At 34.3% G+C, this 22,595-nt stretch overlaps 1 protein-coding gene across 1 annotated transcript; it reads right to left on the bottom strand.

Annotated features, from left to right (window-relative positions):
* Positions 1-316: 316 nt before the first annotated feature.
* MYCT1 (MYC target 1) lies at positions 317-22,317 on the bottom strand. Its single transcript, XM_055310586.1, has 2 exons — positions 22,161-22,317; positions 317-2,852 (listed from the first exon to the last, which is right to left on the bottom strand). Exons 1-2 carry the CDS (start codon positions 22,210-22,212, stop codon positions 2,344-2,346), a joined length of 561 nt encoding a protein of 186 aa, XP_055166561.1. The 5' UTR covers positions 22,213-22,317; the 3' UTR covers positions 317-2,343.
* Between the last annotated feature and the right edge of the window lie 278 nt (positions 22,318-22,595).

The raw sequence follows: 22,595 nt of genomic DNA, 5'->3' as shown, positions 1-22,595 counted from the left end.
CCTAAAACGAATATAATGTTACATGTCAACCGTATCTCAGGAAAAAGCTTATTCTCTAAAAAAAGTTAAATAAATAATTCTGGAATTACATGTTCAGTGAAGTAAGAATCTAAATTAATGTTTTGAACAAAAAGGTACTCATTTTCTATATGCATTATTAACTGAAATATCTTGTTCCATTTATTTATAATGTCATTGTTTTTAGTTACATATTTTTATATAAAATAATGTTTGTGTCTCAAGAGCAGATAAAGAATGGTCTAGATTGGGTTAAAATGTTAATGTAAATATGGTTACTTAATACACTGAATCAAAATTGACATGAGTTTAATTTTATTTCATAATCAACTGAACATTTCAAATTAAACAGATCGACTTAAAAAGTCCTTCGTTTTTGCTTTAATTTCACATTTCATACATTGCACAGTATTTATAAGATATTCATTTTGATTGTTCCAAAACTTGGAGAGAGAGGTGATAACAATTCCGCCAGATGGTTAAATTCACCAGAGAACTTCTGCTTCTATTTTCTTAATTTGAGAGATACCAAGCAATTTTTATTCCCAATATAAATTCTAGATTAAAAACTATACACTTTCCTTACTGCTCATATTAAATATTAAGGATGACATACAAGCAAAATATTACCTTGTTACTAAGTTAATGCTCTTCTGTAATCTTACATGGTTATATGACAATTGCTAAATTTGTTGAAAACCAACTGATAACAAATTGGTTATCCTGTGAGATTTTTTTTCTTTCTTTCTTCTTCTCTTTCCTTCTTCCTCACTTCCTTCCTCCCTCCCTACCTCTTCTTTCTTTCTGGTATATTACATTAGAGAGCATTGATCTATAGACATCATTAAGAATAATTGTCCTTGAAGAACAGTGGAAGATAAATGCTAATAAAAATATTAAAGAAAATGCTATACAGAATCTCTTACTATATGTAGATATTATTACATTCTTGAACCATCTTCAGATACTATTTGCTGTGAGCGCTGCATTGCAGAAGCTAAAATGAGAGTACATTTTTTTCTTCACTAAAATTACAATGTTCAGAGAAACAAATAAACAGCAACATAAGCTAAATAGTCACTATATCAGATATGAACCACAGGCCTTTTGAATAATACTCCAGTGAACTCGTGTCCTTAAATGAAAAAGGGCATCCATGGGCATTTGGCCACTGAAGCCCTCTGGTACCCATATTTGGGAATGTACCTTTCTTTACAGGGGTGGCTCTTTGTGGAAGCAGACTCCTTAAGTGATAGTCTGCACCAGGACCATATGACATGGTTTCATCATTATACAAAGACTCTTCATAGAATCTGAGATTGAAATTCGTAGGAAAGCAAACAAAGGATGATGCCTGATGAGCTGATCCAGGAAGGAGAATTATTCATGGTTATAACATTTATTTCATGACAAACTCTCTCACTACTGACCCCTAGTTGTTTGTGAGTTCCAAGAGAAGGTCCCTAGATAAAGTGCTTTCCTGGTTGCTAGATTTAGATCTAAGAAATAAAATGTATCCCTTAGGAAAATGTAAGCTCAGTGTTAAAGTGTATTGTTAGGTCAATGAATTGGATTTGCTATTGCTGTTTTTCTAACAACATAACTACAACAGTGAAGAAGAGTTCAGTCGTTTCAGGAAACTTACGGATTTTGCCTCAGTGGTGTAGATAACTATTCTCAGAAAAGACACAAAGTCTGGGGGAAAAATAAGTGGCAAAACTGAAGTGTTCTGTAACACCCACAGAAGTTCCCTTCCTTTCCTTGGTTCTGACTCCTCTCATAAATGAATGCCTTCAAGGAACTTTGAAATCTCTGTTCTGTCATTTTTGTGCTTATATAATCCATTAAAAATTCAGGATTATAAAACAATTCACATCATTCTGAAGAAAGTAAAATTAAGTTTCCTTAAGATAGTTTTTGTTTTGTTTTTAAAAAGTGACATAGTGATTTTTTTTCCCTTTCTAGTTACATTGGACAGTGAATGAGTATTGTAAACCACGAATATCTAAAGTTTTAATTTTAGTCTAATGATATATATTGTATCACAGCTGAGTTTTAGATAAGAATCACTGTCTTTAATAACCTTCACGTTGAATGCAAAATACATAAATAGATAACTAATTGGAAAATATTACTATTTTGTGAGACACATGGAAGGAAAAAATGTATTCAGAGAAATGTGTTTTACACTGTCATGTCCAACTACTTGAGCATAACTCAGCTTGGAAACTCATTAGCTGTTTGGGCCATGCCCTCAAAATTCCAGTTAGCCTATTTGTAATTTTATTTCAGTAAAAGGAAGAAACAAAACCAAAAGCACCCTACTCAGGAATCTGGGAATGCCTTTATAATTGATTCATAGGCAGGTGGGGGCGGTGTGGAAAAGCCCACTCGCAGGCTGTTGCTGGACCAGTGGAAATCTGGACGGCCCAGGTTGTGGGAGGTGATGGCGGGAAGTGTACTGGAAGAGGGCAGAGTCACCAGCTGACTGTCAGTTTCCACGGGAAGTGGTGGACTTTGCAGGAAGGGATGGAAAGTGGAAGCCCTGAAGCTTGATTTTCTTGGAAAGGAATTTGCTTGTTCCAGGGAAGCTTGTCGCTGGAAGGTGAGGCTGGCCAGGCTGAGGTTGCTCCGCCGTTCACAGCCACTGTGGCGGTAAAATCCAGTTCTGCTGAGGCCATGGTTATAAGAAGACCTCGATCGCCGGCTCGAGCTCCACTGTGAGATGGGGGCACTGGCTCTTCTTCGAGACAAGCAAACAAACAGAGCCCAGATAAATCCTCCAATTACAAGCACGATTGCAATGGACACTGTGAAGGACGTTATAACATCCTCTGAAACAAGCAAACAAAAATCAAATAGGTAACCTAATTTGTAAATAGGTGTTCAGTTAAAAAACACAGGGCAGAGTCCAAATAGTAACTATGGAATACATGATCAATTGAGACAGATTTTGTGTCAGGGAAATAAAAGTGCTAGTTGCATGTGAATATCAGCTGTTAGGCTTCCATTTATTAAAGCCAAAGAATATGAAACGGCATTTTTAGCTGTAGCATTTCCTGTTGCTTATACTATTTTCTCACTTTAAAGAAAAAGAATAAAAATAATCCTTCTTTTTAAAGGCCATTCTTTAGTTCATACATTTTTACGAGTTTGCAAGTATAGTCCAAAGATTATTTCCTTTTGAGCTACAGCAGTAATAATGTGTCAGAAATTGATAAAGGATTTTGCAGTCAAATTGACTGTGCTTTTTCCTCTGTCTGCTTTCATCAACCCCAGTGATGTCTCCCACCTGCAGGCTTCATGATGTCTCACTTCCTGTGCTCATTTTGAGATAGGAAATGCTGAGCTAGAACCATTTGGTGGGCTGACTGATTTATCTACTATTTCCTGAGCTCCTGGACCACCGGTTCCAGTTCATGCTGCTATCATGCCCCTCATTGTGATAATGAAATTTTTATCCTCTGAATCCATGGAATCTCTGCTATGCATCAGTATCAATTCACAGAACTTGTATTTGTTCGGATTTCCTGTTCTGGGGGCAGGGGAGTTGTTTTCCCAAAATGGAAATTCTACCTTATTGCTTCTTGTGAACTGAAAACATATTTTTGAATAAAGCTGCATAGCAGAGCCCCTGCCCTGGATGTAAAGACACGCTGGATATTAGAAGACTCTCCAGCCTTATCACCCACCACATTTGCCCGCCTTCCACTCCGTAATCTAACCCAACCCATGAGTCATGTTGACCTTGGCACTATCCTAAAGCTTGTCTTCTTCGCTGAAGCTCTATGATTTTTTTAAAACCTATTTTTCTTTATATCTGGACAAATTTTTAAATCTCTGTCAGAAAAACCTATTCTTCAAGATTCATTTCAAGTACCACTTTTTGGATAGACTCCTAAGTTTCATAAACAAAGATTAGTTAAGGCTAAGTAAAAATGTAGGCTATCTTATCTAATTGCTCACCTAGGGATTCTGTACTGAGAGGGCCATGGACTGGAAATTAGCTAAGCGGGGTTTGGAGATTTTGAAAACAAGAGAAGGGCTTTGAGGTTCCTCCCATTGAGACATACAGTCTATTTCCCAACCCTCAAAACTGGGGTGGCTTCACACCTGGCTTTGACCAAAAAGATGGGATGGAAATGAAGCTGTGCCAAATGAAGCCTAAACTTTAAGAGATCTCTGAGCTTCTACCTCTGCTGCTCCCAAAAGCCCTGTAACCACTAGCCTCTGAACAAATGCATCCTACTGGATGAGGAGTTTGGACCAGTTACCCCTATTGCTCTGACCAAGAGCCTGCTACCTTCAAACACATGAATGGCGTCATCCTAGATAATTCAGATGTTCATCAACCTAACTGATTGTGACACAAGAGGGAAGGCAGCAAAAAAAAAAAAAAAAAAATCTATTAAGCTGATCCCCGCCCAGACTCCTGATCCACAGAATTATAAGCTAAATAAATGGTATTTTTAAGCTGCTATGTTTTGCGGTGGATTGTTAAACAGAAAAAGCTGACCAGTGCAGCATTCTCAACTCAGCTTTATCCCTAACATTTTGTGTGATCTTTAGAAATCTGTTTGGACTCATTATTTTTTAAATGAAAGAGTTAGATTTTATGATTACTAAGGTTTTTTTTTTTCAGTTTATTGTTGCAGTCTATGATAATACATAGAAAATCTATAATGCAGAAATAGCAAAATAAACCAATGCTAACAGATACATAAGAATAATTATTGTTCTTTAATTTTAGGATATATTTAGTGTTCTTCCACCTTATGTTGTTACATTTATCTCCTTTGTCAAGACTGTATGTTTTGTTCTACTTTCACAAATACCTTCACAAATACTTCTATTAAAATCCTCTAAAACAGCGGTTTATATTAAATCTAAACAGTAAATTCTTTATAATAGGAAGATGACTTCTAAATTACAAGGCAATTTAGAACAGCTCTGCTAGACCAAGTTTTGTTCTTCCAAAATGTGTCTCATAAAAATAATATTGACTCATAGCCTTAAAATGTAACCTCTTGAGACAGAGATTTCAGAGAGTTAGGCTTTATCTGAAAAAATCAAATAAATAATAAATATAGTCAGAAACTAAAATCAGACCTATTGATTATATAGTAACATTCAAAATTAACTATTAGTGCCCCAAATGTTTAGAAACTAAAAAGGAAGTTACACTAATTCTGGGTTGCCACAGCACTGGCAAGCCATGTAAATCAGGATTTCTCAACATTTCTTCCAAAAACCAATAGAGAACAAGATGCACAAATAAAACTATGCAAAACCCATGCCTCAGAAGACAGAGAACATGTACATTTCAAGGTACCTAGAAAGTAAAACAGATACCAATACATTCCCAAACTTCTACCTCAAGTCTTGGAGATGAAGGACAATTCCAGAAAAAGTGTGAAAATAATGAAAAGGTATCCTGTTCTCTGAGGGCACCGACTATTGTAAAGGGTCTTAACGCATGCAGGCAGGAATGTGAGGAGGCAGGCTTGGGAAGTAATTTTTCCCTGAGGAAGAAGAGGGTAAATTGTGTAGTCAGAAGATCTTATCTTATAGGATTCCATTTACAGGAAATGTCCAGGATGGGGAAAACTATGGAGTTAGCAAGCAGATTAGTTATTGCCTAGGGCTGATGGGCAGGATGGAAAGGAATGGGAGGGGTTGCTAATGGTCACAGGTTTCTTTTAGAAGGGCAAAGTATTCTCAAATTAGATGATGTGATGGTCACATAACTCCGTGTCTATAACAAAACCATTTAATTGTACCCTTCAAGTGGAGGAATTATGAGATGCAAATTATATCTCAAGCTGTTAAAAACAGAAAAGAAAAAAAAAACAGAAAAGAAAGAAAGAGGAGAGGTGCTTTTTGGACACCAGACAATGAGGAAGAGAAGAGGGAAGAGGGGAGGGAAAATTTAAGATCTTTCAAGACAAAAAAAAATTAAAAACAAAAGGATATAATTCCTCTCCACCTCCATCCTCCAAAAATAAAAATCCACCAATCAAAATGCACACCTTGCTACATGGAGGAAAGAAGGAAACTAGAATGAGTCCTGGGATTCTGGCATGAGCAGGCAAGGGTGGATACTCCTATTATTCATCCAAACCAGGGAGAAAGGCAAGACTGGAACTAAGGGAAGTTGATATTAGGAAGATGCAGAACTGAGTGCCCCTGAGGTACTCATTTGGAATCGAGATTACATAAATATAGAACTTAAAAAGAAGCAGCATTTGGAATCTCCATGCTACAAGAGACTTGCAGCCATCCATGGAAAGAAAGTGCTTTGACTAAAACTAAGACTGTTTGTACAAGGGAGTTGAAAATAGGCTTCCAGGAAACTCAGTTTAACAGATGGCAGAAAAAAAAAAAAAAAACAAGGAAACAAAGAAGGATTAATTTGCCCCAGAGACACTTAATCTATTCATTTGTTTAATGTATAAAGCACCCACTAGAAACCTAGTAATGCTAAGTTTATAGGCAACAATGAAGAAAAAGGCCTTAGCCCTGGTGGAGTTTACATTCTATAAGACTTCAATTAAGGTAAGAAAAATGTCCTTTAAGCCTGGCAATGAAGAGGCCATTGGCTACTTTGCCCTGAGTAGATTGAGGTCAGATGATGGAAAGTTACAAGTGCCCCTTGAGAAAGGTTCAGTCTCTATCATGAACAAGAGAGAGCAAAAAAGAGGCTTGAACAAAGTGACCTAATAGGAAGGACAGCATATAGAGCTAGTAGTGATGAATGAAATAGACCAAGGCCCAGAGCAGGGAAGATAACGAAACGAGTCTGGACATGCCTGCCATGATTCAGATATGCAACAATAGTAATGACTTAGTCTGGGAAACAATAGTAAAAATAGGAAAGAAAAAACTTGATCATGAGAGACACAAAGTCAAAAAAAATCTAAAAATTATTCCAAAGTATGATACCTTATAATATAGTAGAAATAAGACATGGGGGGAGTGGAGCTTTTGTTCCTAAGATCTCAATTATAATGTTATATTCTAGCAATAATTTATTTTTTTTAAGATTTATTTATTTACTCATGAGCAACACAGAGAGAAGCAGAGACACAGACAGAAGAAGAAGCAGGCTGTTTGCAGGGAGCCGAATGTGGGACTGGATCCCGGATCCCGAGATCACACCCTGAGCCAAAGGCAGATGCTCAACCACTGAGCCACCCAGGTATCCCACTGGCAGTAACTTAATAATCAGATTAAGTCATAATGTTTTAGGAAAGATTAAGTGTCATGCTCACTTTACTCTTTTATGTAAGTTTATGAGACAATAGATTTGCTCAAATTTTTATTTGTATCATAATCATTAACATTAAATTTTCTTTAAGTTTTGGTCACTTGTAATGGCTGTATAAATTCTCTACTTCCCTAAAAAATGTTTTAATTGCTCTAGAAAATAAATAAAAACTATAAACAATTCAAAAACTTCATACAACTAAGTCTTTTGTCTTTTCAAATAAGTCCAGGCAGTTTACTGAATTTGGTACTTTGATTTAAAAAAAAATGCTAATTTTTCCTTATTTCAGAGTGTTTTTGGCAATCTTTGTTTTGGTGAGATGTTTTGCATATAAATTGAATAATTTATTATGATATGTTATTAGAGAGATCAGTCATCCCTAGACAAGTTTATTTATAATTTATACTCCAGAGAATCCATGAGTTAATTATGAGAAACACTTTAATCAAAGAATCTGAACAAAATCACTCAGAAATGCTGTCTTCTTGTTTAGAATAATGAATGAAATATGTACTCCTGTTCATCTAGATGTTGTACTTTTGAATAGGAAAACAGTGCATCAGGTAGAGACCTAGTAGGTGAACTACAAGCTCCTTCTAAATTTGAAGTTCTGTTACTCCACCCCAGAAAGTTATCACTAAAACTTTAGGAAGCTTTTGACATTTTGGGAAATATGACTTATTAAAAAAATGCAACTTTATTTTTATTTCACTATTTTGTAAAACACTATAGTATGTTTCTAATTAAATTAATTTAGTTTATAGGTTGCAGGCACTGTTTTTTTATATATCATATCACTTGATTCTCAAGTAACCTTATAAGGGAAACAGTTTATTTCTTAGGTGTGTTGTAAGAAATGTTAATCTAAAATGAAAGTGAATAATGTAAAATTCACAAAAAATTGTCAATTTAATACCAGACTTTTAAAAAAGATTTATTTATTTATTTATTTATTTATTTATTTATTTATTTATTTATGAGAGAGAGAGAGAGCGCATGAGCAGGGGACAGGGACAGAAGGATAAGCCAACTCCTCACTGAGCAGGAAGCCCAACATGGGGCTTGATCCCAGGACCCTGAGATCATGACCTGAGCCAGAAGTCAGCTGCTTAGCTGACTGAGCCACCCCCAATCTGGTAGCCTGTTACAAACAGAAATACTTGGGGAAATTGTGCTAAAGTAGTATTATGCATTCTATACATATAGTCTCCTGGATCAACAGCCTCTACTGGAGAATTTTAAATATTAACAACTTCAGATATAGAATTATAGATAAGGGATTTCAGCTAAAACCAGCTCTTAAAAATGCTTTGGCTTAGAATCCTCATTTTATTGATATTGAAACAGTGTCTGAGGTTTATGTAGTAGAACTAATCCTTGGTTTATTTTAATAATTGAATAATGACAGCTAGCACTGTCAGGGGACTATTGCTTTTACTCATGTATGACGTACACTGAGAAGACAAATACTCAAATTTGCAAAAGTATATGCCCCTGCCTTTCTGAATAAGCCCATGCAGGCACTATCATCTGATTGAGGATTCTAAACAGCTCAGAATATAAACAGGCATTGGGTGATATATTCAGGGGTTCTTAGGCATGGTCTTGTTTGTACCCTTTGAGCCTCTCTATTGCTGTCTATCCTGACAAATAAAATGTCTCCAATGATTTATTTGTATTGAAAAATAGCATGAGGATCAATTTCAAGAAAAAAATCAGAAACTTAAAATATAGAGTTAAGGGAAAATAATATTTTGTCTACGAAATTGATTAAGAAAATTAGCAAAGTCAACCAAAATATACTGAGTAAGAAATGGATTTATGTGCTAGATGATTGTTTGATTTCCAAAATATATCATTCTGATATAAGAAAAAAAAGGGTAACAGGGACATCTGGGTGGCTCAGTGGTTGAACATCTGCTCTTGGCTTAGGTTATGATCCCACGGTTCTGGGATTGAGTCCCATGTTGGGCTCCCTGCATGGAACCTGCTTCTCCCTCTGCCTATATCTCTGCCTCTCTCTCTGTGTCTCTCATGAATAAATAAATAAAAATATTTTTGAAAAAAAGAAAGAAAGAAAGAAAGAAAGAAAGAGAAGAGAAAGAAAGAAAGAAGAAGAAGAAAGAAAGAAAGAAAGAAGAAAGAAAGAAAGAAAGAAAGAAAGAAAGAAAGAAAGAAAGAAGAAAGAAAACAAGGGTAACATCCAAACTCGAGTAGATCAGTTGGTAAAAATTATGTTCAATAATCAAAATCTTCTTATATGAAAAATTTCAGTTTTGTGGGTAAAAAGATTATTTTGGTGGCACTAAAACTAGAACAATATTTCTAGGACAGCAGTTTAACAAATCTATCTTAAATGACTATTATTTATGGCTTTATAATATTTCTATAATATTTTTGATATTACAATATTAAATATAATATTTGACATGGAGCTATCATATGTGCCTGAAATTTAGGCAGAATAGGTAATAATGACTCAAAATACCATATTTCTATTATAAACAGAAGACTACTTATGGTTATAGAGATATCTGAAAAAGATTAAATAATACATTTTAAATATACATGAGAATCATGAGAATAATATATATACATTAGTAACAAACTAGTTACAATTTGAATGAATATAAAGTAAGATAAGATGGAGCTTACAGAAGTTATAAAAAAGACATTAAAAAAGCATACTGCTTTTGATATAGATTTACTTAATTTTCTTTGGTAAAAAAGCTCATTATCTATCTTGTTAAGCTCCCTTAAATCAAGAATGCAAAAACAAGTGTACAAATGAAGAAAAGCAGTTAGAAAGAAATGTATTTATATTTTTTAAAATTTTTATTCAGATTTAATTAACATACAATGATATATTCATTTCAGATGTACAATATAAAGATTTAACAGTTCTGCACATTTCTCGGTCCTCATCAAGGTAGGTGTCCTCTTTAATACCCTTTATCCCTTCGAGCCATAATTATAGTATAGCTTGTTCCAGAATCGTCTTCCATAGTGATTTTATTTAACTGTAGTTAATGATTTTTCTGAATCAAACTAGAAACCAGAAAATATATAATGAAACAGAATCTATTGGCCATACATCTTTAAATTTTCATATATATAATTTCATTGTGACAGGTTTTTTATAAGAAATTTTGGAAGACTTTTTTTTAGATGCACTATTTTAAAATTGTCCCCAAAAAATACATTGGCACAGATAGTTCTTTTTAAAGGACAGTTTGCGTTTTTATTTATCAACAATCTTAGGGGAGGAAAAATGTGCTGTAATTTTACTTTATATAATAAAATATGATGCAACTTTTGAGACCAAATGATTATGCTTAAAAATGCAGATCTCCCTTTGAAGGCAAAAGGAACAAATTCTAACAACAATAAGGTAAGGCGTATAAATTAGGTATCCTTATCATGATTTATAATGTGTGTCTGTACAACTAACAAGGGGTTGGTACATAAATCCTCAATGAATAATAACTATTTCTACTAATAGTTGTATAACCTACCCAAATTATTTGACTCCTCCACCTAATAATAATGGCCACTATGTGTCTTTCAATTTGAAGATTCTAATATTGAATCTGGTTTTCCGTACATCTAATCAATGCTTCATAGTATTAAAATTTAGTAGAGGTCACCATCTAGTGGCCTTTTGTTAAACTGTTCCAATATCTGAAAAGCGAGTTTATCAGTGTCAACATAATGAAACATGAATCAATTCATAGAATCCTTTGCAATTATAAGAATCAGAAGCTCAGCTAATGCCAAAGCAAGCTATTCTGTTCTTAGTACGCTGAAGTACATAGGAGGATGGTTCATGCAATAAGAATTTGACAAAGATATTTTTGGAGAGAATAACATCTAGGGCACAGAAAACTCGACTAGTTATAATAAAGTAAACAAAGAGTAAATATTTTCTATGTGTAGCTTATCTGCCAGAAAATCCCATTTGGTTTTTTTTCTACAATATGTGCAGAATTCAACTTTTCCTATCTACTCTGCTGCCTCCCTAGTCCAAGTGACCCCTACCTATGAGCTGAAGTATTCAGACCCTCTACCTGGTCTTCCTGTTTTTGCCACTCCCCAACAACACCCTAATCTCAATACAGTAGTCAGACTGAACCTCTGAAAATGTAAGTCAGATCTAACCTCTCTACTTCTCCCAAAGCAAAAGCAAACTCCTAAAAATGTTCTTAAAGCTCCAACTTGACCTGTTCCCAATTATCTATGCTCATTTTTACTCTTCCTCTGTCTTAGCTCCATCCCACCATTTCTTAAACACACTGGATATGCTCCTGACTTACGGATTTGCATGAGTTGTAGCCTATTCCTGAAATTCTTTCCCTAGCTATCCCATGGCTAACTTCAGGTTTTCACTCATATATCACTTTCTTATTTAGGCCTACCCTGATCACCCTATTGAAAATTTCATCTTGTCCCACTTCTTTTTTTTTTTTAATATTATTTTTTTAATTTTTATTTATTTATGATAGTCACAGAGAGAGAGAGAGAGAGGCAGAGACACAGGCAGAGGGAGAAGCAGGCTCCATGCACCGGGAGCCCGACGTGGGACTCGATCCTGGGTCTCCAGGATCGCGCCCTGGACCAAAGGCAGGCGCCAAAGCGCTGCGCCACCCAGGGATCCCTCTTGTCCCACTTCTAATGCCTAACCGACACCCTTGGTTTTCCTTTTCCTTCCAGAGTAACGGAAACTAGACTCATTAATTTATACTATTTTTAACAGTAAATAAGATGCGTAAGTGTTTAGGCTATATAAGTGTCATTAGAAATGAAAGATAACTTGTATCTAGAATGGTTGGAAAAAGCTTGATGAGGGGCGTCTGGGTGGCTCAGTTAGTTGAGTGTCAGCCTTTGGCTTGGGTCTTGATCCTGGGGTGCCAGGATTGAGCCCTGCATTGGGCTCCCTGCTCAGCAGGGAGCTTGCTTCTCCCTCACCCTCTGCCCCTCACCATGTTCATGCTCTTGCTCTCTCTTTCTCTCAAATAAACACACAAAATCTTAAAAAAAAAGAAAGAAAATAAATAAAAAGCTTGATGAAAGAAGAGATTTGAATTGTCTTCTGTGCATGGCTATGGCTCAAATAAACAAGAGCCTGGGAGATTTGTACATAGTTTTGACTAAGGGCATAGAGCATAAGCCATATTCTGAATATACTTAGTTAACAATATTGCTAGAGTATAAAGTAAGTTTGAAAGGAAGAGGGTAGCATACCTTCTTTTTTTGTATATGATGAATTAGCCCATAGAAAAACACTGAGAAAAAAAAAGAGAACACTGAGAATAATTAAAAGATAAATATTAAAAATATTTTTAAAAAATCTGATTGAAGCCATCAAAGACCTGCCAAGACTGCTACCTCAAAATAACAAAGTACAGGAGAAAAAAAAATCTCACGTGACAATAATCTTTAAAGAGAGGCAAAAAATCTGAGTAGAATTCTGTGCAATTTAAGTAGTCGTGGAAACAAAAATTGGAGTTAAGAACTACCAAGGAAGATGGACTCTGGGAATATCCCAGACACTTAGTAGGGCCCTTGAAGGCATATTCCCTAACAGTAAGAGCAAACAGGAGAAAGAGCAGACCTCACAAAGATAGAAATGTAGGTACACATCAGATCAGATTAGATTAAGATGAAATGACCCCAACTAACTCCAGAAGAAAAATTAATCTTTTCTAGAAAAAGATAACCTTACTCAGAGTCTTAAATTGTTTCTATAATGCCCAAAACAATATTGAGCATAAATAATACATTACAATTATTCCAAGTGACAAGATCAGATGAACAAAAACCAAGAGAACAAATATATCATAGAAAAATAACTAGAAGTTATCAACATATTACAACTATCAGGCACAAATATTGAAACAATGAATTAATATGTTAAAATATTTAACAAGTTGAAAAATTTCAAGAATAGGAACCTATAAAAATAATCAAAAATAATTAAAGTTAGAAGATATTTTAACTAAATTATATTAGAAATATGAAATATCAAAACACTTAAAATGCACCTAAAACTGTGTTTAGAGGAAAATGTGTAGCTTTAGAGGCATACATTTAAAAAGAAAAAGGCTGAAAAACCAATGATATAAGCTTCCATATCAAGAAACTAGAAAAAAAAAAAAACTAAATCAAACACAAGTAAAATGGAATAGAGTAAATAAGTTTTTAAAAAGTGGAATGTAATGACATAAACAAAAAGAAAAAAAAGAAAGAAACAAAGAGGTAGAATTACCAAAACCAAATGTGGTTTCCATGAAAAAGAAAATCTAATAAAAAGTTGATTAACTATTGATGGGAATGACCAAGATGGAAAGTGGGAAGGGAAGAAGGAGGGAGATAGAGTATCAAAAATTAAAAAGATGGCATTAGAATAGATTATACAGGCAGTGAAAACATGAAGATAGGATTCCAAGTTAGCTTTTATGGACTGACCCTTCCAGGTACTAGGACTAAGCACTGGAAACAATACTGCTCTCCGCCTCAAAAAATCCTACCTAAAGGCACTGAATAAATGACAAGAAAAGCAAGCAGTAGGTGAATTTTCTAGTTTTCAAAACTTCTAGCCTGAGGACAGTTTCAGTCTGAATTATGTGGGCAGGTAAAATACCAATTGAGAACCTACAGTATTTCCTGTCTAGAGAAACAGAGGACAGAAATTGTGGTAATCAGAGCCACTTAAATGTGAGAGAGGAATTGTAGAAAAAAGAATGCCAAGAGGAGGATCTCAAAATATTATTGATAAACACTTCCTGTATCTATGGCCGACTCTAGAACCACGTTGCATGTTTCAAATAGCACAGCTAGAGAAAATAAATAAGTCAACTGAACTAAACTGAGACCTGAATTGCCTTCCAAGAGACAGGCTTTACAGGTTTTTGTGGTTTGAGTCCTACAAAGTTATTTGCCTGTGAGAACAAACTGGAAAAAAAAAAAAACTCTTCAAGGTAATATAGCAGAATCCAAAGGACCCTTTAAAATGTCCGTGATACAAAAAAGTACTTGACATATGTGGAAACAGGAAAGTATGACACATTCTCAGGAGAAAAGTTAGTCGACAAAGACATAGCCTAAGATGACCAGATGTTGAACTTAGCAAATAAAATCTGAATTCTTTTTTTTTAAGATTTTATTTATTTATTCATGAGAGACAGAGAGAGAGATATAAAATTTTAAACTTGTATATTTATGTTCAATGATATGAAGTGTTCATAATGAATGAAAAGTGGGAAATATCAACAGAAAATACAAACTCTAAAAAAGAACCAAATGGAACTAAAGAGAATATCTAAAAAAATTCACTCAATGAATCTAACATTGAATTTAAGATGACAGTGAAAACAGGGGTACCTGGGTGGCTCAGTCGGTCAGGTGTCCGACTATTGATTTTGGCTTGGGTCATGATCTCAGGGTCATGAGATTGAATACCACACTGGGCTTTGTGCTCAGTGGGAAGTCTCCTTGAGACTCTCTGTCTCTCTCTGCCCCTCCCACTGCTTGTGCTCACATGCTCTCTCTCTCTCTCAAAATAAATAAAATCTTTTTTATTATTATTTTTTATTTTTTAATTTTTATTTTTATTTATTTATGATAGTTACAGAGAGAGAGAGAGAGAGATGCAGAGACATAGGCAGAGGGAGAAGCAGGCTCCATGCACCAGGAGCCTGATGTGGGATTCGATCCTGGGTCTCCAGGATCGCGCCCCGGGCCAAAGGCAGGCGCCAAAGCGCTGCGCCACCCAGGGATCCCTAAAATCTTTTTTAAAAAGATGACAGTGAAAAGAGTAAAAAGATAAATTAATGTAATTATCCAATTTGAAAAACAGAAAAAATAATAATTGGTGGACGGAACAGAGCCTTGGGGAATTATGAAACAGTATAAAAATATTTAATATATGTGTAATTACACATACACATAGTACCAGAAGCAAAGGAAAGAGAGAATGGAGCTAAAAATTATTTGAAGAAATAAGGCTGAAATTTTTCAAAATTAGTGAAAGAAATTAATTTACAGATTCAAGAGTCTCAGAAATACCAAGCAGGAAATACATAAAGAACCATGTATAGGCACATCATAATCAAACAGCTAAAGATCAATGATAAACTGAAATTAGCCAAATAAAAATAACAATGTAATAATGACATATTACACTCAGAAAAACTAATTATTTGAATAAGTACTAATCTCCAGGAAGATACAATCATATTTCAAAGTAATTTAAAAACCAATTGACCCAGAATTGCATATCCTGAAAATTATCCTTTAAGAATAATTGTGAAATAAAGAATCTTTAAGGTGTAGGGGAAAAATTCATCACCAGAAGATCTACATTAAAAGCTTTGCTCAAGGAAATCTTTAGATTGATGGGGAATAATACCAGATAAAAGACTTAGATCTTGAGGAAGAAATAAAAAAAATCAGAAATAGTATCAGTGTAAACATAAAAGACTATTTTCTTTCAATTCATTTAACATAAACACACACAGTACATAGGTGATATCAAGGTGAATAGATTAGACTTGAAAATTTTTAAACCTGCTCAGCAAAAGACAGGTAAAAAAATAAATAAGCAAACCACAGGCAGGTAGAAATACAAATATATTTGTAAAATATATTTGTATATTATAAAATACAAATATATATCTGACAAGTGACTTGTGACTAGAATATACAAAGGAATAATGAAAAAACATATCAACAAGAGACTTTCAGAAGAATATCTGCCACAGTTTTATTCTTAATAGCCAAAAGAGTAAATACTGTATGATTTCATTTATATGAAGTTCTAGAACAAGCAAAGCTAATCTGTTCTAGAAAAAAAAATAATAATGGTTTCCTCTGGGGATGGTGTAGATAGAAATTGACTGGCATGTGAAATTAGAGAACTTTTGGGGTTGCTGATAATATTTACTGTGATTGGGGTTTGAGTTTTTCAGGTGTGTACATGTTTGCCAAAATTCAACATATGTTGAGTTATGGTCTGTGCACTCCATTATTATTTATTTTACACATTTCATTGTAGGTAAATTTGATGTTAAAAGAAAAAAAACAAAAAATATTGAATTCTGATTAATGATATACATGCTGAAGTAATTTAATTAAGAGGAGGTACACTGATGTCCTCAATCTGCTTTGAAATGTAAGCTAATAGATTGGTGAATAAAATAAGTATTGTAAAAATGTCAGTGATGGAACCTAACTGGTCGATATATGGGTATAAACTATAAAAATCCTTTACATGTTTCTCTAAATTTGAACATTTTCATAATAAAATATTAGAAAAACATATGAAAGAATATCCTGAACAACTGTAAGGCAACATATTTAGAAATTTAAGTGGGAAAAATTTTAGAAAACACAAATTTCCATAATTATTAGAAGAATCAATAGAAAATCTGAATGATCCACTATTGTTAAAGACAGTGGTTCTGTCATTTAAAAGTTTCCTGTTAAAAATGCTATAGATAATTACACTGGTAAATTTTCTAAAGCATTTAAATGAAAAACAATGCCAATCTTGCACATGTTTTTCCAGGTAATAGAAAAAGAGGAAACACTTCCTAACTTGTTTTATGAGACCTGCATAAATAACACTGATACCAAAATGTGACCAGGCTATCACAAGAAAGGGTTATTACAGGCAAATTTCTCTCTTGAATGTAGATACAGGAGTTCTAAGGTCAGGGTCCTATTAAAGGTTATAGACCTCTAGGCTTATACTTATTGAATCTTATCTCTAATCACAGAGCCCAGTGAGAGATGTATTTTCAAATATTTCTGCATAATTCAGATGCAGCAGGTTTAAAGACAAGCATTTATAAACACTTGTTTTTCAAGCTTTCTAGGTAATGAGTTAAGAGAAATAATTGGTAGGTTGGTAATATGCAAGAATGCATACAGGCCCAAAGTTTTAAAATTACAAATTAAAGATATGCATTTGAAATACAATAGTAAAAAAAAAAAAGAAACACAATAGTATTTGTTTGCTATTTAGCAGATAATATAGAGGACATCATTGGGATTTGTATGTCTAGTCTATAAGTTTACTCTGTCCCCAGTTTCTCTGGAAACTCCCTACTCCCATCTGTAGGGGTTAGACCCCTAAAAGCCATACTTTTACAGTCTGAGGAATAGAATTTTCAGCTACTAACAAGGTTTTCTCTCCCTTGACACTTGACTACTCAATAAATCAATTCACGACCTTTCATCTCTTCGATTACCTTGGAAAGGATTAGTACTGTTAGCTAGCATGCATAGGAAAATAAAAAGTTGATGCTTAGAATTTCTAACTGGACTAAATATATAGAATAGATGAAAACAAATAGATAAAAATCTTGAAAACCAGTTGTTTTACTCTAATCGCTAGATATTTTGAGAAATATGAGTGTTATGCTTTGTTTGTTTATTGGAGTTTCAAAATGCTAAGAGTCTAAAGGACTCAAAAGTATACTTTTTACCTTAATGAACAGTATTGGGAAAAATAAACCATAGTCTATGAGTCATGTACTTGTCAACATGAGCTGCCATACAGCATACCATAGCCTGCATAGCTTAAACAACAGACACTTGTTTCTCATCATTCTGGGGGCTAGGAAGTCCAAGACCAAGATGCCAGCATGACCAGGGGCTGGTGAGAGCTTCCTAGCTCACAGGCGACCCTCTTCTTCCTGCTGTGTCATCACTTGACCTTTCCTCAATGTATGTTCCCAAAGATTGGGAGAGAGAGCAATCTCACTTGCTTTTCTTCTCAGGCCACTAAATGTATCATGTAGCCCCCCACCCTTATGACCTGATCTAAACCTAATTACCTCCCAAAGATCCCATCTTCTACTACCATCCATTGTACTGGGCATCACAGCTTCAACATATGAATTTGAAGGTGATGAGGGTAATGACACAAACATTCAGGGCATAATAAGTCAGTTATCAAAAGCAGTGCAAAAAGGAGAGGTTTTGGAGAGAAAAGAAGACCTAGTGACTAGTAAAGGTTTTGGAGGAGGAATCTTCACCTCCATCTCTCCCTGGGATGAATTATAGATTGATTAAGGGAATCTCAGAGAAGGTGGTATCTATTCTCAGTTTCCTAGGCCAAATGGGGAAGATGACTGGCCCCTCTGAGAACCCTGGGTGTCTAAGGGGCCAAGTAGAAGTGAGGATGGAAGATATTGGTATATCTGGGCCTAGGGCATCTGATAAACAGCTTCACCTCAAAAGCCTTTCACAACTCTAGGATTATGGAAGATCATTCAATATTGTTCTGTACCACTGAGACGGATGGAAAAGTACCTGAATGAAAGGCAGTAGACCAGAGGGGACATAAAGAAAGGAGAAACTATCCATTAACAAATGTTGCATAGACCATGAGCCAGATTTTATGTAAGAGCCCTCAGTAGCGGAGAGGAGAGAAAGGGCAATGTTTTAAAAACAGATGAGAAATACGCATCAGTAGATGTCAGCAGAGATCAGAACTTGATCAAGAATCAAAGACTCTTTCCTTCCAATACCCTCTATAAGTATTTAACTCCCATATACTTTGTGCCCTTTCCAATCTCAGAGAAAAGTCCCCTTACAATCTCAGTGCCCTTTCCCACCCTGTGCCCTTTCCAATCTCAGAGAAAAGTCTTAAGGAAGAGGAAAACAGGGAGAGCTGAAGTCATAAAATTGAAAATTATTATTTAAATCAGGTCAAACTTTTACACTGACATTCAAAACTTTGCACAAATCTGCCTCAAACCATTCATCTCCACAAATGTGGCTTGTGTGTTTTTGCTTCTGCATGTTGGCTGATAATATTTCTCCTGAACTACCTGAAATTGTCCAACTATGCCTTATTTGTATCACTCACACTTAACCCATTGACTTATACTTAGTGGATGGTCAGGCAGTGTTTCTGAGTAAACTAATAAATTGGATTGATAGATGAGTCAATGCATTAATAAGTTAACAAAGGAAGAATGAATGACTAAAATGTCCTTCTGAGGATTATCTTTCTTTGAACCTTATCTGACTTATAGGAACAGGTAAAGCCTCATTTTTTTTTTCTAAGAAAGAAATATTTTGGAACCATTTTGGCCATTTTTTAAAAAAAACTCAACAATCATTGCCTTTCCCCCATGTATTGTCTAGCGTTACTCCATAAGAATATAGGCATATATTTGCATATGTATGGAGACATAATCTCCTCCAAGAGTGTGATCTTCTTGAAGCCAGACATTATAGTTTACGTAAGGATTAAATGAGGTGAATAAATACAAGCTCCTGAACCAGTAACTCCCCCAATTTTCCATGGTACCAGCCAAAAGAAAAAATGCATGATAAGGCAGGAAACACAACCCAAACTATGTCTTCTTTATGATGCTAAGTACCAAAAAGATAACCAAGTTTAAGGATCTGTGTCTACTGTTTTATGAAGGCAGGATCCAGCAAACTTTTACAGGTTCTAGTTCCTGCTGCTTTGGTGGGGAATGTTCATAGAGAAGGGAAATGCATTACAGAAAGAAAAAGTGAGAAACACAAGGTGGTCTTCAGCTGTGTTGTCAGGCTCAAGCCAATTTTTTTGCTCCCTCTTGCAATGATTACTGTAATGCTTGCAGTATAGTAATGAAATGCAAGCTATTATTATTGGTAATATCCTGGTATCATTATCTTATTTTTCAACATTCATTACAGTAAACCAAAAAATGATATCTGGAAAACAACTTTTTATACATCTTAAGTGTGTTAAGTGTGAGAAATTCATATGATTCAATGCATAAGTTTTGCTTTTCTCAACTATTCTATCTTTATTTTCTAAATTCGAAATGTCAAGCAGACAATTGTCTTTGGAGACAATAGACAACACATTATACTGTACTTTATAAGATTTTCAAAATAATATATTCGTGGAGTCAATGATCAAAATAGATGTCAATTTAGTTACAAAAAAGAAATAAAAACTTAAAAGGTCAACATTTATATCAGGAAATTTCCACATTTAGTATATTTACATTTAGATTTTTACATTTTATACTTAATATTTTTTATCCTAGAAGAAATAATGTGATCTTTCATATACTTTCCCCAAATCATTCCTAATGTATCTGCTCAACATATTTGTATTTGTTTTGTTAATGCTTATCAATGAACACTCCCCTTCCTGGTTTTCATTATTTCCATCTATTTTCCATTGTATTCACATACTAAGACAAGAAACACTAGCAACTATCTTTGGAACAGTAAGTTCCTTCTCAATCACAAATTTCTGCACTTAAAACAGAAATCAGTATTTTTAGGATTGGTAAATAGGCTTCAATTAAGCATTCTCTTATTAATTCATATTTATTTTATGATTACTATGTTTTAGTCAGTGGCTAATGATTTCTTTTACATAAGTAAGCCTGAAATTTAACTTCAAATGGCCTGAAAAAAATAGAACTGGCTTTTACATATTAATTTTTATGGAAAGAACTACTCTACTTTTGAATAATTTGTATAGCAATTTTTGTAATGATGAATTTAGTGCAAACACACTCTAGCTATGTTCAGTGTGTTTATTGTATTCACTTTCTCTATAAATGGGGACAGCAAGCAATATTGTAACAAATATATATAATTAAGACTTCCATAATTCTAAGGCTTATTGTGTGTTGGTGTCTACCTGGAATTACTTATTATCAAAGTCATCCCTTACAATATGCAAACATAATTTACTTTCTTCTTCTTATTTTTTAATAATTAGATTAGGATGTTCACTAATATCTCTCCTTTCCAGGCCTGAAGCAAACATAAAGGGTTTATGGTTAAAAAAAAAAAAAAGAAGAAGAATGAATGAATGAATGAATGAATTCCCTTCATGCACGTTTGTAGGATGGTGAACAGTTAGGTGAGGTTGTTAGGGATGGTCATCACTGCTACTTATTTTCACTGATAGTTTACAAAGCATCTCCACAAATCACGAAAGTATGAAATTGTGCTCTGAGAAGATTAGAAACTCATTCTGGACCAATAAATAGGACTATTGATCTCTTCAGAAACTCTATTGTCTCCGTTAAAATTTTTTTTTCCTGAATTTAACTGAAATAGCCTCTTTTATTTTTAAAATTTCCCTGAATCCAAAAATACTTGCCAGTTTTACATCCCGGCCCTTCTTCACTAGCCCTTGCCTTCTTTAGCCTAGAAGAACTGGTTATTTCAACTTTAGCTCTACCCTGCTATTGATGACTAACTAACTAGTAGTTGTGTCTGAACTCAGCCTAAAAATACTTTTATACTGTTTCTTTTTTTCCTATGGTAGGTTTCCTTTTAACGTTTTATGTGATGCTATTTCCAGTGAATCTTTTCTACTAAATTTTTTTCGTCCTCTAACTTCATAAGATTCCTTATTTTAACTGTCATTACACTCTTGAAGTATAGATTTTGTTATTTTGATTCACTTTGGAAATTAAGGAGTATAACATTAACAATTTAAGTTAAAATAGCCTCTGTAACAACTCTTGATTTCATTAAATAAGATATCAATTTATAACTTTAAAACAAAACTTACTTTTCCAACAAAATCCACATTGTCATATTCTAAACAATTACTTCTATCTTTTATTTTTTTCTCATGTTTATTCTCATTATTTTCTATTTATATTTTGTAACACCAGCCAAAATCTATGCTTGTTGCCCAGATTCTTCTTGAAAGTCTTCACAACCCACTTTCAAGACATTTTACACGAATACACTTATTTTAATAAATCTATGCAAACTTAATCAGTTTATGATAAACAAAATGTCTCAGAGATTTTCAATGTTTTAGTAAATTTTGCAGTACAATTTCTGCATCCTAACTTTAAATTAAGAACAGTTAAAGAAAATATCTTACCCCAAAAGTTTTCTGGCCATGGACTCCCTAAACTTGTTGTGTTATTAGCCATAATATCCACAAGAAATAGAAGAGACAGAAGAAAAAAAGAAAGAAAGAAAAGCCAGTATGTCCAAAAGAAGCACTTTGATTCTATGTCTTTGTGGTTCAGCAAGAGAAAAATAATTTTCACACCCCTCATATACTTGTGTTTGCATAAAAGGAAACAAGTGTATCACGTTTCCTGCTTTTATACTCAAATTAGCAACTGTTTTTCTTATCTTGGAATTCCACATGGTTCCAGGGACACAAAACAATTTCCTTCTCGTCATTTCCTCAGCTAAATTACTAAGTTTCTTCCTCTGGGCCACCTCCAAACTGCTTTTGGGGTAAGAGGCTCCTTTTCTTGTTCCTTCTCCAACTCCTACTGACATACATAGGAAGATTCCAAAATCT

Source organism: Nyctereutes procyonoides, unplaced genomic scaffold (assembly GCF_905146905.1).
Source record: "Nyctereutes procyonoides isolate TBG_1078 unplaced genomic scaffold, NYPRO_anot_genome, whole genome shotgun sequence".
Lineage (NCBI taxonomy): Eukaryota > Metazoa > Chordata > Mammalia > Carnivora > Canidae > Nyctereutes > Nyctereutes procyonoides.
The sequence above is the reverse complement of the archived record's forward strand: the minus strand, read 5'-3'. Positions and strand labels throughout refer to the sequence as shown.